Below are 17,148 nucleotides of genomic sequence, written 5' to 3'. Positions count from 1 at the left end.
AACATGCTGAACCAAGAAATGATTTCCCCTTAAAAAACAAAAAGAAAAACGCGGAACCCCTAAGGAACCCTATATAAACTCACGGAACCCCACTGTATGTGTTGCCGCGGAACCCCTGTTGAAGAGCACTGATCTAACACCAACTAATTTGATCGTTTATGGTGAGTTTGGTGGAAAAGCGATTTACATAATAAAAGCGCCTGTCTGAGGACCACGTAATTACCCTGTTTCCAAAACTAGTTTGTGAATACGGGATGTTTTTTGTAGTGATGGTGGTGCATTAATTTCAACACTCAGATTTCATAAATATCTGCCATTATTATTTTGAAATAGGACGGAGTCGTGAACGATGATCGACAACACATATCGCAGGGATTGCTCGGTTTTGTGTACTTTCAATGCGCCGTAACAAGGTTTTATCAGCTGAGCCCAATGCAATAATACCGTATTGAATATGGCGCTGGAATGAGTAGTAGACCATGTAGTCTTGTCGGCGCGTGAATCTTTCAAGCTTGTATAGTAACCCAGTATCTTCAACTAAAATATCGTTGCAAGTACCTTGGGAGAGTGCAGAATGTTGTCACCTTTTTTTCTATTTCTAAGATATCTAAATTATCACCCGTGAAACGAGCAAATTCTTTAGCAATTTCTTTCTTTCTTTTCTGTTGACCAACTCGATAACCTTTGCAAAGTTATCTGTAATTACCCAAGTTACGTTCGCTATGAATTTTGAATGAGCGGCGAGGGAGACAACGAAAAATGATTTGGTCGAATATAAGCTAATGCTACCTAGACTAAACACATGTTTTGAATTAAGATGTCAAATATAAAAAAAACTTCTTCGCGTAAAATTCTTTGGTGGCATACAAGGAAAGTATTTATATCGACACCGAACTCTCAGTCGCGACGAGTTGTACCTATAGATCAGGGGTCGGCAACCTTTTGTCGCTCGCCGGCCAAAATAAAGGGTTGCAAGTCATTGGCGGGCCGCAAATATTTTTAGAAAGTTGAAATCCGAACGGATGGCCGATGAATCACATTTTTTTCACACAGATCATAAGTTGAATTTTAAGCAACGCGCGAAGACTGCGCCAACTCGTGAACTCAACTTGGCCGACTTACTTAAAGAAACAATTTTACAAATGACATTAAATGTGACACTTTTTGTTTCATCACGCTTTTCTGAATTGGACACTGAATGAAGCCAAGATTAAAACATTTCACAAATTTGGAATCACTAATCCAGGTTCTCAGCTGTTCTCTCTAATGTTCATTTTCGAAAATAATTGTTCGCATGCCCAATGCCCACGTACTTCTTCAAAACATCAATGTGAATTTTTTTCGCATGGTTTGTCAAATTTTCTATAAAGAAGATACTTTCTATAATAAAAGTGATACATCTCTCGAATATAATAAAGATTTATTTCTTCATTGTACATCTCAAAAAATTTCATTTGAATATTTTCTGCGCCATTGAACCCTTTGCACTTAGCATCAACTTTTCTGTGTTTTGTTCCCATTTGTCTAATTATAATTGAATTAAGAGCTCATTAAACGAGTAATTGTGAATTATATACTTGTTAGGTTATAATATACTTTAGTCTACACGTGTCTCGCAATAAATTCTGTTACGAAAAGAATACAATCGTCAAAACAGCTCTTTTGATAGTATAATTCAGTGGAGCGTTGCAGGCCGAATTATATTACCCAGCGGGCCGTAGGTTGCCGACCCCTGCTATAGATAGTTTTGTCATTATTATTGGACACGAAATGGACCTTGTGGATCGTTTAGTTATTATGTTGCTGTTGGAATTCTATTTCTTGTTGTTGTTATCAAATCTCATTAATTACAGGACCAATTGCTAAGAAACTTTCAGTTGTGATTGGAAACTATTACATTTTATTTCAAAAATTCTATGTGCCAATCAACGGAATTTGTTTTTTTTTGTGTGCAATTACGCCATCTAAATTAGGTGAAGCTCTATTACGTGATTGTGACGTAGCAGTTGCGAAATTCGAAATTAAATTTTCGATTCCGATTCTCGATTCCTCGACATATCTTACCGAATAAACCTATACCCACCTAAGCAACACCATATGAAATCAAACAAGAGCACGATGTTCAAATTCTGGACGGACAAGAAGGCCGAAACTAAGTAGTATGGGTATCCAATCTGTCACAGGAGACAAAATCGCAAAAAAATCCTTCAGAACCCACAGAGATTTTCAAAATAAATAAACGTTAGAGCCTTTCAGCGAAATATATATATATCATATACAGTGAAGTTTGTGGCGTCGAAGCAACTCAACATATTAGTGAAGCAGTTTATACATATATATATATATATGTTACAAAAACGATTCCGCGAAGAATCGATTCTGTAATCGAATCCGGACTCGATTCCGCCATCCCTAGTCTTGAATGCAACATCCAACTTATTTGCATAGACCAGGGCTTCCCAAACTTTTGAGTTCGCGGCCCCTTTTAATATATTAAAATTTTTCGCGGCCCTTGTTCACGTTAATAATGCTAAACAGTTCGAAATATGCATTTTTGGTGTCTTATTGGCACAGCTAATTATCAACTATTATTATATCCTTACCAAACAAAAAAACAAGCACATATTTATTCAGATTAACGTTTCTCAATTATTCAGTGTAATGGGTGCGAATGCTTTTGCTGCATAGCAAGTCCAGCCGTTGTTCAATGTTTGTTTATGTGGGCCTAAATGATGAATTATGATGTCTGGCCACCGACGACATGGTCCTCATCTCGAATTGTTCACTCTTATAGATCAAACTTAGCATAACGCAGCGGTTTGTGCGACGCCAAATTATCAGGGAAAAAACTCATGGCGGACCTACACGAAAAATAAGCTGCCTCAAAACAAAACACAATTTTGTCATTGTTAATATGTGCTTTACGTCTTTTGATGTTTTTAAACATGTAGGTCTAAGGAAAAAAGTTAAAGTTTCTTTCTTATCTCTGCCAGTTTTTCTTTAAAATCCTAAAAAAAACTCATGTTTGATAATCTCGGTTAAGCAAATGAATAAACTACAGTCTATGAGATTGCAGCATGTAGGGTTTACCTCTTATCTTACGTAACAAGAGACCCTACGTAAAAGAAAGTAAACAAAATAAAATGGTAAAATGAATTTGATTCATATACACATCATTTGCAACAATGAAACATTTAGAATAAATATAATATGTTTCGAGGCCCACTCAGCAAATCGTCCTCGAAAACCGCTATCTTAAGGATTAAAGCCGTCATTGTTATGCAAGCACCCGCAAATCGGGTTTTACAATCAGAATATGCATTGTTATGCAAGCGCGATGATTCTACCGTGTTTCCCCGAGGATAAGACCAAAACTTACTCAGTTAATAGCGCTCTATTGTTTTTTACTTAATCCCGTGGAAGTAAGTCGTTTCAATTTTGCTAGGACGTCGCAAAATTTCGTGATTCGTGAACGTTTCAACCAAACCATATCTTCTACTTTTACAGAAAATTTCGTTTCGTATTTATATAAAGCAGTCTTTCTATCAGGGTCATCAAATGCGATTTTACTGACTGTCGTTAAGTTTTTGTTCGTTTATATGATCAATACGTATTTTCACGGGGAGTCGCAACTTGAGCATATTTTTGGAGGGCTTCACAATACAATGAAGTTCGAGAATCACTGAGTCCCAGTCGATAGCAAGAAATCGTTTCTACTTTTCAAATGGTTAATAATCTATACGTAGTAGTTATTTTAAATAAAAACTATAAACGTACTATTTATAAGCAAATCGGTATACATATTTTGTATAATAAAAAATCTCGGTATTCTCTATCCCAAAAAAGCCCTAGTGTTGTTTTCAAAAGAAAATTGAAGACACTGTCTTATTTTTGGGGAAACACGGTATTATGATGATGTATTCACTCGGAATCGTGAAATGTTTGATTTACACTATTTTTAATAACTGTATTTCGCATCAAGAGTCTGAAAAAGTACAATTGATATGGTACTTTGTGTAAAATTGGTGCTCTTTGCGGCCCCTAAAATTCGTTTCGCGGCCCCTAGTTTGGGAAGCCCTGGCATACACTAATATAATATCACCTGTCTTCCAGACAAGACTGAAAAATACGCGTAATATATAATATTGGATTTTTAATTGATAAAAACTATTTGAACAGGAAATGGTGGATATTTATATGCGTATCCCTTCGCGGTCTGGATAAGTTATGCCGATAATGACCAATGAAACTTATATTAAGGTACAATGCATTGGTTGAGTAACCTTCATTAACATTTGTTCTTAACAATATAGTAAGATAGAATAGCAGACCAAGAAATTGCAAGCTGAAAAAGCACCATAAAAAGAAAGTTTACATGTCGAACCATGGGCAGTGGGTAAAAAAATGTAGTGGAACGAAATGAAAGAAAATAAATAAGAAATTGGCAGTTATTAAAACTGCATGGTGATACAGAAAATAATTTAACATTTGCTGTGTGTATAAACATTGAAGAGGCAACATTTACCGATCTGTCAGTCACTCAATAGGACGGACTATATGACTCATAACGTCTTCGTCAACTGATATTTTTCCCTCGTCGGATGATGGAAAAACGAAGCCATATTTTCTAAGTGAGAGTGTAAAAGAAATACCAGTCCCAAAAACTTTCCTAAGAGTAGGAGGTGCTCGAGTTTGCCACATATTCCGCAACAAAGTTTGAGATGTAGGGCGGCACGTTCTTACAATGTCCGCCATCAGCAGGATGGCGTCGGTCAAAGTAGGATTTTGCAGAATGTTCTCTACCTCACGCCTGTACTTATATTGTGGAGACGTAGGCTTTGTATGTGACTCCTTGTGATCGCGAATATATACAACTGGCTCGTTTACGGAAAAACAAAACAGGCGAAGATTACGTATGAGTGCGACTAAGACTAGGCAATGAACAACTGCAGTAATTTCCTTGTCAGAAAAGATTCCAAGATGGTCGTGCAACCGCGAGTTGACAGCCTCGCAAACCTCAATCAAAAGGCTTCGCTTGTTTGGTTTAGTACAGAGAAAAGAACAACACTCTTTGCAAACCTCCGGAATAAATTTAAGAAAGAATAGGTTAGCTGGTTCGGCAACTTGGGGTGAAGAGCTCGGGGAGCCACCGCTTTGAGATATTTTGGTAACACCAAATTCACAAGTACTTCCACTCAAAATAAATAAGTCGTGATTTTGGAATGCCAGATCATAAACATACGCTTCGAAAGCCAAACGACTGCGAGCAAATCTTTCATCATGAAAGCGTCTGTGTGCGCTTGAAACGAGCAGATCAGTTGAACACGATCCTGCGTTGATTTCCAGGTAATTTTTGAAAAACTCAAGTAATTGACCCTCGCGACTGGCTGATGAATATCGTTTTCGCTTATGGCTACGAACTTTCGGTTTCACGTAATTGTCTGACGCGGTCACGGAGTAATTTGGCATCTTCGGAATCTCGGTATCGTTGAGTGATGAACGGTCATCTGATATTTTCCTGTCAGATTCCCGCGATACCGGAGAAATATCAGAATCGATAGAAGCTTGTTCCGTGTGTGAAAGTTTAATAATTTCGTCATCACTGACCAAATTCTGGGGCGAATCAATTATCACATTAGCTTCGGAGATTTTACTTAACGTAGGTTCAACGGTATCTGCTGCTCTTTCGGGAGTTCGGCTCGTAGTACTTGTGATTTCTTCGATTTGTGAATCGTCCTCTTTATCTGTAATATAAATCATCATGATTATTTTGTGACTTACTGAAGTCTCAGTAAGCTTGGTTTCATATTCTGTCTGATCTGGGTACTTTGTTTCAATACGAACAAGGTAGCGCTTTTGCTTTATTAAACTTTATGTACGTGCTGATATTATTTTCACAACAACTGGAGGTAAGTATTTGATAAAATGTTCGAAATGGTAACGAAAACTAAAAAAGTGCATATGTGCACGGACAAACTTTAAATTTTTATTAACCAGGATCATGAAATGTAAGACCCAGCCCTTCCCGACAGAATTGTTTCTATATATACCCAGATGCGTTGACTTAATGAATACCGCCTAGTATTGATCATATTAGATGAAAGAAATTTAGATTTTTTTAAGTGCCTACCTTCGCCTTTGTTAATAAGCGTTCTCGAACCAGATTCGAAGTCGTGTTTTAGCTTCACTTCTTGTACGTGTTCTCCTTGTCCACGTAGAAGATCAAACTTCATGCTATTTTTAAGCGCATCAAACGTTTTCTCACGAAAAATAGAAAACATTTTTGTCGAGCTGAGTATCTGACGACATTCCTCCGACGCTACGGTCATTCGTAGTACTTCGTTCAAGAATTCCTTAGCCCTTGATTTCCCATTGTTATTCAGAAGTAAACTAGTCGCAATATCTACTAAAAGACACGCAGGCAAGTCATCAATCAAATTTTGCATGGTCAATTCCTCACAGTCTTCGTCCACAACTAAATTGTCAGTGTACATGAACATTTTATCAGAATGATCGTTGCCGTTTACTCCGACGTCATTTGTTGTATTTATTTCGATGTCTTCGTCGCTATGAGACAGTGACCGACGATCAGAAGAAATACTGCGTCGTTTACGTTTAGAGTCTTTTCCATGGCGATGGCGTCTTGGTCGGGAACGGCGTTTTCGTGATTTATGGGACTTTATATTTTGTTTTTCTGATTTCTTGTCATTGACGTCGTTTTCTGTCGTACTTGTTGGGTGAAAACCACTTCTGTATTTCCCTCTTTTGTCGAGCGCCATGCAGGTTAAAACAATCACATCTCCACGCGCATAAAAGAGCATGGGAAACATCATGAAAAAACATTTCATATAGTCAGGGTTCGGGGAACTGTTGTCTTTGTAGAGATAACTATCTTCTTTGCAAATAATTCCAAGTAGAGTTGAAATATCGCAAGACCCAGCTGAAGGGAAATACAACAACACCTGCCGCATTAAATTTTCTTCATACTCATTGCTACAAATCACATTGTCTCCTTCCATTTGTCGTACAACACCAACGTGGCAATCCACAACAACGTTTCCTGCCAAAGCAAAAATGTCTCTTCTCTGTTGCAAAATGTGTTCAAGTGTTTCAGTTGAAATGAAATTTGGAACCCCCTTGGATAAAAGCGAGGTTAAGTCATGTATTTTTAGAATTCGTTCTTCTAAACAATAAATCGCTTGTTCTATGATGAGGCTGGTAAGCTTCAATCTGTTTTTACGATCTTTGATGTTGTTCTCGATATAGTCGAACCAGTATAAATTGTTCTGAATTATGTATCCTACATCTTCTAATGGAATTTCCTTTATTGCCTTGATAACATCGCATAAATGTTTGCATGAGTACACTACGTTGAGCAGTGCTTCAGGTGATGGGGTTCTTTTGCGAACGTCACGTTGTTGAAAAACAGTCTTCGATGACTCCGGTTCGTGGGATGATCGCCTTTTGTCAATCGAGTTTTTCAAATATATCCATGACTGATGAACTGTAAATGGAGATTTTGATTGTTCCAAACACCAACTCAAAAAGTTAGGACTGAGAAGCATTGCATATTGCATGCATAACTGACTGTGCACATGATGTATAGTCATCTGGCAATGCTGTCGAGAATGAAGCTGAACCACTTCTTTTTGAATTACATTCTGCAAATGAGCTTCAAATATCGGCGCATCGTGCGGCATCAAACGTTTAGACAAGCTGATCAACCATTCAAAGAAACTCATTGAATTATTAGCAAGAACGGCTCGTGATGCCTCTGGGACAGTCATGAATACGTCAAATATGTCAATAAACCTAGGTTGCTTAGTAAGAAGGTGTAAAACTCGGGGTGATTCCAGATCGGCCAGCGGGTCAACTTCCTTCGGTACAGGATCATAATTCTCTTCGTGGGCATCGCCTTCTTCGTTAAACTCGATAGCGCAGTTCTCGCGAAAAGCAAGTTTATTGGTTCCAACAAACACAAACTCGTGGCTGTAATACTCTACCACCTCGCGCACAAATGAACAGTCAGCCACTCCAGAAAGTGAAGCCTCTTGCAATACGGCGTTGATATGTTTTCCTTGACTGGAGCGCTTATCCAGAGTATTCATTATGAGAGGCTTCATCAGGCTTTGGAGGTGTACATTATAACTTTCGGTGTCTAGCTTTGGCTTAACAGCTTTAACCATTTCAATGAGATACTTGCAAAAACAGCCGTATTTAGTCATCAGCTTTTGAACTTGGATGGTTTTTATCACAATCTTATATACACTTTGCAACGCATTCAACACGACGCGAGTAGTTAGCAGTGGAAATATCCGACTTCTCAGATTTTCAGGCAAATCGAAATCCGCTGGAAGTAACGATGATCGACCTTCTTTGGTCAATTCCACATACCGTTGGCCCGTCGGTAGGTACTTGGTTGAATCAGCTATGAACATCTGCAACGGGTCGTCCATAATGAGCTGCAAAACCTTCTCTTTCGTAATGAAACTTGGCTTGTCAATGCAAAGATGATCTGTAATTTGCGAAATGGTTCGCCCAGATGGCGTAAGAAATTTCTTAATAATATTAAGGAATATGCCATTCAAATTGGTTTCGTACAAATCAGCATCATTCGGAGCATTCAGTTTACTTATCTCCAGCAGCCATGTTAAAAATTCCGTCCGGAATTGACCACAGTACTTTAGCCAATATGAAAAGACTTGTAAAATATTTTTATAGGATGCAGTGTGACGCAGAGCCGCAATTACCTCAGGATTGGTTTTGAACAAATGCTTCAACTGAATAGCTTTTCGATCTGTCATTTTTGATGCCCCAGCCGGTTCTGATTTCTGGTTTTCTTTGACTGGCGATGCTGCAAATTGTACTACCATTTCATTCCCAACTTGTTTCACTTCAAATATATTTGAACTATCGCAGCAAATTTCTTTAACAACATTGTCTGATATGAAATATCGACCAGCCCGAAATATCTCGAATGATATTTTCTTCAGGGGTATTTTACTCACAGCTATGAGTCCGACGGCAATCTTTTGCCTAATTGCATCGTAAAGTTTGGCGCGTAATTCTGACGGTGATATTTTCGTCCAATTGAAGAAACTGATGTCTCGAGAACAAGCCGCCAAGAGAAGTTCAATATACGTTTTTCCGCTTCGTGAGATCTGAAATTGAAAATTTTGAATTAGGCTGTCAGCACATAAAGATTAAGGATATTTTGCCCACTTCGAAGTATTGTATCAAGGAAGATAACAACACAACCGCTTACAAAAATAAGCGTTCCCACGTCTATCAGCTATGTATGCAAAGTCTTGTGCATAAAGTGTAATATTGCATTTGGTAGTTTTCCGAAATGTCCTAACACTAAAATTTACATTTCCAAACAGTTAAGACTTGCGTTGTCTACAGTTATACTGCCATCAGTGTAGCGGTTATTTCTTGCGCGTGGGAACGCACGTGCCCATATACTTTTGAGTACATTATTTCACGTACCATATGGTGCACTTCAAATCCATTTTTTTAATCGTTCGTGTGCGTTATAAGCCAGTGCAGTGCGCCTGGTGTATGGTTCACTTTTGTTTTAAAACAAACGGCCGTCCTACGCAAGGAATTAAAACCAAATCAAGTAATTTAATGGCAGTGCCTTATGATCCGTAAAATACGATAATTAGCGCTGTGGTTTTACTTTACCCTATAATTAAAAGCGGATTGTAAAGTCCGCGACAATAGATTTCAAACTGAATATTTTCGTTGTTCGTCTAAAACCGGAGTATTTAATTCTACACCATCGAGATCTTTCCTATTGTATTTTATCTACATATTTGTCTCATAAAATAATATTTGGACTTATATGCTAACCTCGATATTTGTTAGCTGGGCGATATTCATATAACAAACACTAAGCAAGCGTCATCACAAGAAAGTCTTTTCGGACAGGTCACATGTAAATTTGAATCTTAATCCAACAGCATATTTCAATTTAAATCGGCTAAGAGTGGAATACGTTTCCTATTCGCCATACCTAAAAACCTTAATTAATAATTTTTTCCATAATCAAATGAAAATGCTGTGGAGTGTGGATAAACAAGGCGTCGTAATTACCAAATGTGTCATGGCATCCCAGGTCCATTTCCTCATACTATTTATCGTGTATTCAGCAAAAAATTTATGCATATAATTTACAGGAAAAATGCTCTTAGTTTACTGAAAGTGATAAGTTATATATTCAAATGTTGATGTAAAATTAATCATCGGTTTCTTTTGCGGAGTTAGAAATTTACAATCGAATCCTCACGGGGTTACCCGCCATACTTGATCAAATAAAAGATATACTAGAATCCTTATTGAAAATATTTCAATGTCTGCGGTACTTCCAAGTTCCAAATTTTAAGGAGTATTTTTGTATGCCAGCGCTTACGTTGACCGGTTATTCTGAGAAAACTACCAGCGAGCAAATTTAAACACTCGATTTGGAAGTTGCTGAATTAGCAATAATAATAACTTTTGTAAACCACAATACGCACTGCAGGGTGGAGTTCATTGAGTTGGTGAATTTTTTCAGTTTGTTATTATACACCTATAAATCAAAGGCTGGCGATGCTCCCAAAATGGTTCCGATCTCTCTTGGGAGTCGTTTTTATCGAAATGATGAATACGAACTAAAATCAGACGAGTTTTCGGAAAATTTATGTTGAATAGAAGGTTTATTTTGGTTTCGAAAAATTTGTCCTTGCGTGAAATGTCAAAGTTCTTGATAGTAATGAATCCTACAACATTAAGCATAAGATAACATCGATGATTTATACTGTGTTTTATGGTTCATGTTATAATTGTGTGCCATCGGGTATGCGTGACATACGTGTTCCATTCAGGGAACTCCAAAACAAATTTCATTATATCCGGTATGAAAAAAATTTGATTTTAGGAATAATTTTGTTTGAAAATTAGAGATTGAGTCGTCAGACAAGCAAATCAAAGCGTGCGATATTTCAACTGATAACAAACAACACTGAAAGACCATGAACTTTATAGTATGTTGTTTTAGATGTGATCAAGGTGAAGAAATAGTGATTTATGTAATTTTCCACATGAACTCGCCCCCACTAAGGAATTGGATATTCTATATTCGAAAATATTTTTTTCAAAATGTATTCGGAATAGTGCAACATTTGTGTTTAGCCACCCCTGGTTCCGTCACACGTTCTTGGTCTCAGGACATTATAAAATTATAATTTTAAACACGATTTACATATTAGTACAAAAATAACTATTATCCAAAAATTATTATAGTATATTATACATTTTTATTTAATAATATTAGTGGCCATGACAGGTTTTATACCCTTGTTTTTGGAGAGTTCTATGTATCTTTAAATGAAAAATCATTTTGAACGACAGTCACACATAATATTGTGTTACAAAACATGTATACAAGCACATTTGTACATGCACAAGCAAAAATGTTAGTCATCTTCACATTACATATTTTATGTTATCAGATAATATTACTGATACTGTAATACAGTATTATGTGGGACACAATTTTGCTGCACAAGATTAAAAAAAGACTTGTAGCTTTATGCAAAAATGTATAAAAAGATTTTGAATCTATTGCTTTCTAAATCCAATAAATACTTTTTCGCAAATTTCCATGTGAAATCTACTAAAATAATATTTCATGGCCCTGAGTGAGCCTTAGATTGGCTGGAACTCGATCTTGGAAGTAAAAGCACTCAGACAATGCCATCTCATTATGAACATTGTAGGCTAGTATTTATTTAATAGGATGAAATTATATTAGGTGGGGATTATTTTTCTGCTAAAATATATTTATTCTATAGTGAGTATATTTATTCCATTCCATGAGTATTCCATAGTGTTCCAAAATGCCAATCAATTTACAACCCAGTTTCAAAGGGTAACAATTCATAAAAATTATGTTTTGAACAATATCCCTTGGGATAAACTACATATTTCAAATTGCAACTATATTCTTTGGGCAACAAACTTCCGAATAATCCTTCCATGGTTACATGAACAACCCTGAAGTAATGGCAAGTAGCATAGAATTTCTCTCACACATAATAACCCAAACATAATAGAAACCTGTACTTCCCAGTAGGGTATTAATTCATATAATCACCAATATTAGTATACATACATATACATAGTTTAAATACTTGGCATACAGAAAAGAGCATCATGGATGATCAAAAACCCAAGCAATCTGTCAATAATGTAGAATTAAATTATTGTACGATTCTATATAAAAAGACTAATAATTTCATAGGTTTTGAACTTCGAGTAAATAATTATACCAAGTGAATAACTATCAAACTGAGGGGTGACCAGTGTTCCCCCTAAGGTGTGCGCGCGCACACAGCTTTCAGAGGCTGCGCACACGCATAGATTTACTGCGCACAGACGTATTTCGATGTAATGTAACAATGTGCTCGGTTGGCAGGTGGAGAAAGTTTGTTGTTGGCCCACTTATTACCCGGTTAGAACGCCAAAATTTCTTCACTGGTTTTTGCACAAATATTAGTCATTTCCAAAAAAGTGCGCACACACCAAAATTTCTGCGCACACATACTACAAAAAATTAGAGGGAACATTGGGGGTGACCTAAAATAATTTATATTTTTTTTAATAGGTGTTAAAACTGGAAATCAATATTTATCACATTACATTATTTGTCAGTTGCCACTTGCCAACATCCAATACAATTCCCATCACTTTTTTTAATATTTTTTCAACTTCCTACACTTAAAGAGAGATAAATGAGCTTATGTCTAGCTGAATATCACAATTCCACAAAATGATAGTTTTTGAATGAGGTATGAAAATTTACAATAGAGTTCAAACATTCAATTCGTATTAAACAGTTTTGATCAGGTAATCAAATTAAACTGAGCAGGCGAAGTACTGGGTTACCATAAATATCAGAGCCGTGGAGTTAGTTTAAAGACAATATGCCTGTATTCAAACTGTTTTTCCAGCTACTGAACCCAAGTCGGGAACCACAACTAAAGATTTTTTTTTGTATGAGCAGTACCATGAAATCCTGTTTCGTCATGGTGTGATTCAAAGCAACGATACACAGAGTTCAAACTTAAAATAGGAACTTTTAATTTTACAGATTCAACATATTAAAGCTCAAAGAGTATCAATTTTATTTTTGGTGTAATGTATTATGAAATTATATATGTGGTAAAATAATAGAAATGTTTAGTAGCCTGAGCTCTGACTTTAGAATTGTTTATTAAGACGTAAGATAAAAATGGCCGCAGAAAAAATGTAGTGGTCGCATATTTATAGGGGTGAAAATTTGCAAAAATTGAGTTTTTGATGTCATATTGGTCATTGACAGATTGATGGACATTTTGTTTTGTCAAACTAATGCAAATATTGGAAGATGTAGTGAAATTATTAATGGATATTAAAAAAAGGGGATTATAGGAGTGGTTCATGCAATATTCCATTGTCCACAACAATGCACAGAATCCACCAAAACCTGCTTGCGATGACCATCGTATTGTTCCAAAATAAACTATCTATTTTCGATCAATCCATAACTGCATAATAAGCCTTGTTTGATATTGAATGAGTTCAATGATGTATGAAAGTATGTTTGTATTTATATATTCATTGTCTGCATTAGGAATGGTTGTTAAAATGCTCCAATGAAAATTACAGAAAATAGATTACTGATATACCAAAAAAAAGTATAATATTTGAAATATGATAACTTCAGATCACCTACTGCAGTACTGTGCAATGTATAAGATTTGGAAGAATGCAATAATGTGAGCTGGTAACTTACTAGATCAACTTTAGACTTTGTAAGATTCTGGTAGCATTTTACCAACGTTGCATATTGGATTTTACTCTGAATCTCCTCTGCTCGACCAGGTTCAAGAACGTCGACAATGCTCAATTCCATTGCCGCTTTATTTCTTCAGTACACAAATCTATAGAGCTACGGTACCGGTACCTCATATAGGCCTATATAACCACTTCTACTATTACTAATAACTTTCCCAAACTCGAGCTTTTGCAGATAGCGGACAAAAACGTTTGAAAAATCACGTCTGCGCTGTCTCTCCATCAGCAAAAGGTCGAAAGCCTGGCGGTCTGTACCACGTTTCCTTTTTGCCGCCTGTCATGATGTTAGGAGAAAGGTGCAAAACTTTGCAATCATCGCAGCGAAAATTCTTTTGGACTTTTTATAACAAAATCATCGCCTGTTTTATAGGTGTTTCAACAATCTAACAAAAACAAAAATATTGATGTTCGCAAACTTATAGATAAACTGTTTGGCATGTTTCTCCTCCTCAAATTTAATTATAGCAACAGGGATTGCTAAAAGCGTTAGATGGCGTCATGGTCAATAGATCGTTTGCTTGTATCTCGGTCGTTCAGCCTGATCGCTTGTTAGTAAACCTGTTCCAGGCTTCTCGGAATTGATCATTTTATTCATCGTGTTGTTTATTTCTAATATAAGCCAGATCATAGACCTTCAAACGAATTCAACAAGAGAATTTATATTTCGCATTATAATGGATCGTGGGTGAGTAGACTAATACAAAAGTTTTTGCGATCATTACAGGTAGGCTACGGTACCGGTACCAGTATCACATTTATTTCAGCATAAATTCAGTCATACTTGCATTCTGCTCATTGATATGAATATCTGCTCATTACCACTTAAATTAGGCTTGTGTTTCAAGCAATCTCGAAATCGTGGATATATTTTCAGTACAGACAGACCGGGTCTAGTGTAATTTTAACCTCAAGTTCGGTACTTCTAGTGGTCGTAGCATACCGTAACAATTTTTTCATATGTTAAATCCTAACCCCCACCTGACTGCGTCATTCAGAAATTACTTCACTACGACATCACAGTGGTGTAATAAGGCCCTTCAGACTATTCAAATTGTAATCCAAGACGCGCAGTCGATTTCTCCACGCAACGATTCCGATATGAGAGAGATCAGGCGGTGTGGCGCATCGTGCTAAGCGTTAAGAATACGCTCGCCACCACATCTCTGATTACCCTTCGTGGGATCGCAGGTTCGAATCCCATGCGGGGAGGATCATGTGCGAGAGGATTGCTGGACTCTTCGCCGCCGTAGGGCCAGTCTGGATTTCATGGCCTTTTTGAACGAGAAATCGGGCGTGCAATCAGAAATTCCTGCGTGCAAATAAGAATTCCTGGCGTGCAATTATAACTCACGGCTGCAAGACAACTGCGCCCGCGTGCAACTGACTTTGACATTTGATACCTCTCAATACATCCGCGTAAAATTACTGGTATCGCATAAAAAATACGATGAATCAGACCAAAAATGGACGTTTGACCTTTGACCCCAAACATTATTTCTACAATTTGTCGCTAATTTTGAGAGTGTTTGTGCGACTTTAGATACCGGTACTGTTCAGTACATTCGTGTAAAATTATTGCATGAAAAATACGCTGAATCAGAGCCGTACCTGACCAGCGTTGGTGCAAAGGCGATCTTTTCGTCCATAACTATTCTCACAGGATTCCTATCATTCAACACGATATGGTCTTTTTTGCTTCGCAATTTTTCGATTAGACCAAATCTTGCAAGCTAGTATTTGTCGACAATTGTGGAGTTATAATATTTTGGCATCTTCATATTACTGGATTATTGATTTTAAAGCCATTTAAACCGATTTACATTGGTGAGCAATTGCAAATTGTCCGCGTGCAAAATTGAATTCGCTCGCGTGCATTTTTGCGGAGCGCTAGCGCTCTCGGGCGTGCACCTGCTATGGAATCCAGTCTGGCCGTAGGGTGGTTCACGTAACCGCTGGTCGGTTACGGCTTCCTCCACCATCAAGTCCATGCTTCCGAAAACGGATAACTGGCTAACTGATCCCATACCCGACCTGGTCTGGTAACCGGACGAGAGGCCGTGGTTCGCCATATGATTAAGCCGTCTTATCGACTTTCCTCTCCCCCAGGATAAATATGTAAATCCCATCCTATCACTGCCGTTAGTCAGTTTTTTATCATCAGCAGATGCCATTTCGGGCGATTGTAGGTACAGTATACTTCAGTACTTTGGCGAGCTCTATGACGGGATTTTGACATCGTACGGTAGTGAGGTAGTTTTTGGATGGCGTAGTCAGGAGGGAGTTAGGATTGACATATGAATGTAATTGTTACGCTACGCCCACTAGACGTACTTGAGGTACGAAACTACATGAGACCTGACAGACCTATGTTTTTTATCCTGATTAGCACAATGTTAAATTAGGAAATTTTTATTGCTGAAACTACTGAACTAATCCAGATCATACAGTCATGTTAGGGTCAGGGATGGCCAATACCGAATAGTTCACTATTTCGAATACATTCGAAATTATTTTTTTCGAATATGAAATTTTGAATACTTCGAAAATAAAATCCACTAATTGAAGCTTATCTAAATGTATGTAGGAATTTCCATACAATAAGCAATGGAATAACTGCTATCTACAAGTTACAACCTAGCTATATTACCAGGCATTTCATATTTGCAGATTATTGCAGCATATATTTTATATACCATGAGTCATGTTAACAGAATTAAATTAATACGACAATAGTGGTATCGATGATGGATTTGAATATTTGCGCAACACAAAATCACCCTAGTAAAACGGCCATACTTTTAAATACCAACCATTATCCAAATTATTTGTGAAAAGCGGGATAAAGTATGAGGTATTTTTCCGACTTGTGACAATTTTTTCGTGAGTACAAAAATACGAATCAAAAATTAATTATATTTGGGAACTTTACCACACATTTTAAGTCCGCAGATCGCCGTTGTATGTTTGAGTAATAATACTTTTATTATTTCATAAATTTGAAAATAGGAATCAAAAACTATTTATAATCGGGTAGTTTACCACACATTGTAAGTCCACAGATCGCCGTTGTATTTTGTAAATACGAAAATAGGAATCAAAAATTAATATTAATCACGAGTTTGCCACACAATTTATGTCCACAGATTGCCGTGATATTGTGCCGAATATAATTAGTTTTGATTCTTATTTTCGAACTCACGAAAAATTGTCACAAGTCGGAAAAAGAATTTATATTTTATCCCGCTCTTGGGAACTAATTTGTATAAT

General features: G+C 36.9%; 2 protein-coding genes across 2 annotated transcripts in view; one reads left to right on the top strand and one right to left on the bottom strand.

Moving 5' to 3' along the window:
* Positions 1-4,138: 4,138 nt before the first annotated feature.
* Positions 4,139-14,150, bottom strand: LOC120338970 (uncharacterized). The gene is made up of 3 exons (XM_039406993.2): positions 13,820-14,150; positions 6,131-9,161; positions 4,139-5,744 (listed from the first exon to the last, which is right to left on the bottom strand). The coding sequence occupies exons 1-3, from the start codon at positions 13,937-13,939 to the stop codon at positions 4,537-4,539; spliced, it is 4,359 nt and encodes a 1,452-aa protein (XP_039262927.2). The 5' UTR covers positions 13,940-14,150; the 3' UTR covers positions 4,139-4,536.
* Positions 14,151-14,398: 248 nt separating this feature from the next.
* Positions 14,399-17,148, top strand: part of LOC120338972 (RNA-binding protein 5-like) — a 33,038-nt gene continuing 30,288 nt past the window's right edge. Inside the window, exon 1 of the mRNA XM_039406996.2 lies at positions 14,399-14,566. Coding sequence (XP_039262930.2) covers positions 14,556-14,566 — 11 coding nt within the window. The 5' untranslated portion in view covers positions 14,399-14,555. The remainder of the gene's footprint in view (positions 14,567-17,148) is intronic.

Source organism: Styela clava, chromosome 9 (assembly GCF_964204865.1).
Source record: "Styela clava chromosome 9, kaStyClav1.hap1.2, whole genome shotgun sequence".
Classification (NCBI taxonomy): domain Eukaryota; kingdom Metazoa; phylum Chordata; class Ascidiacea; order Stolidobranchia; family Styelidae; genus Styela; species Styela clava.
This window is presented reverse-complemented; position numbering and strand designations above follow the sequence as displayed.

Coding starts and splice junctions, on each gene's coding strand:
- LOC120338970 (XM_039406993.2), bottom strand. CDS start 13,939: ATGGAATTGAGCATTGTCGACGTTCTTGAACCTGGTCGAGCAGAGGAG. Junction 9,162..13,819: donor CAAAGTCTAAAGTTGATCTA/GTAAGTTACCAG, acceptor TTTCAATTTCAG/ATCTCACGAAGCGGAAAAAC. Junction 5,745..6,130: donor GCTTATTAACAAAGGCGAAG/GTAGGCACTTAA, acceptor TTTATATTACAG/ATAAAGAGGACGATTCACAA.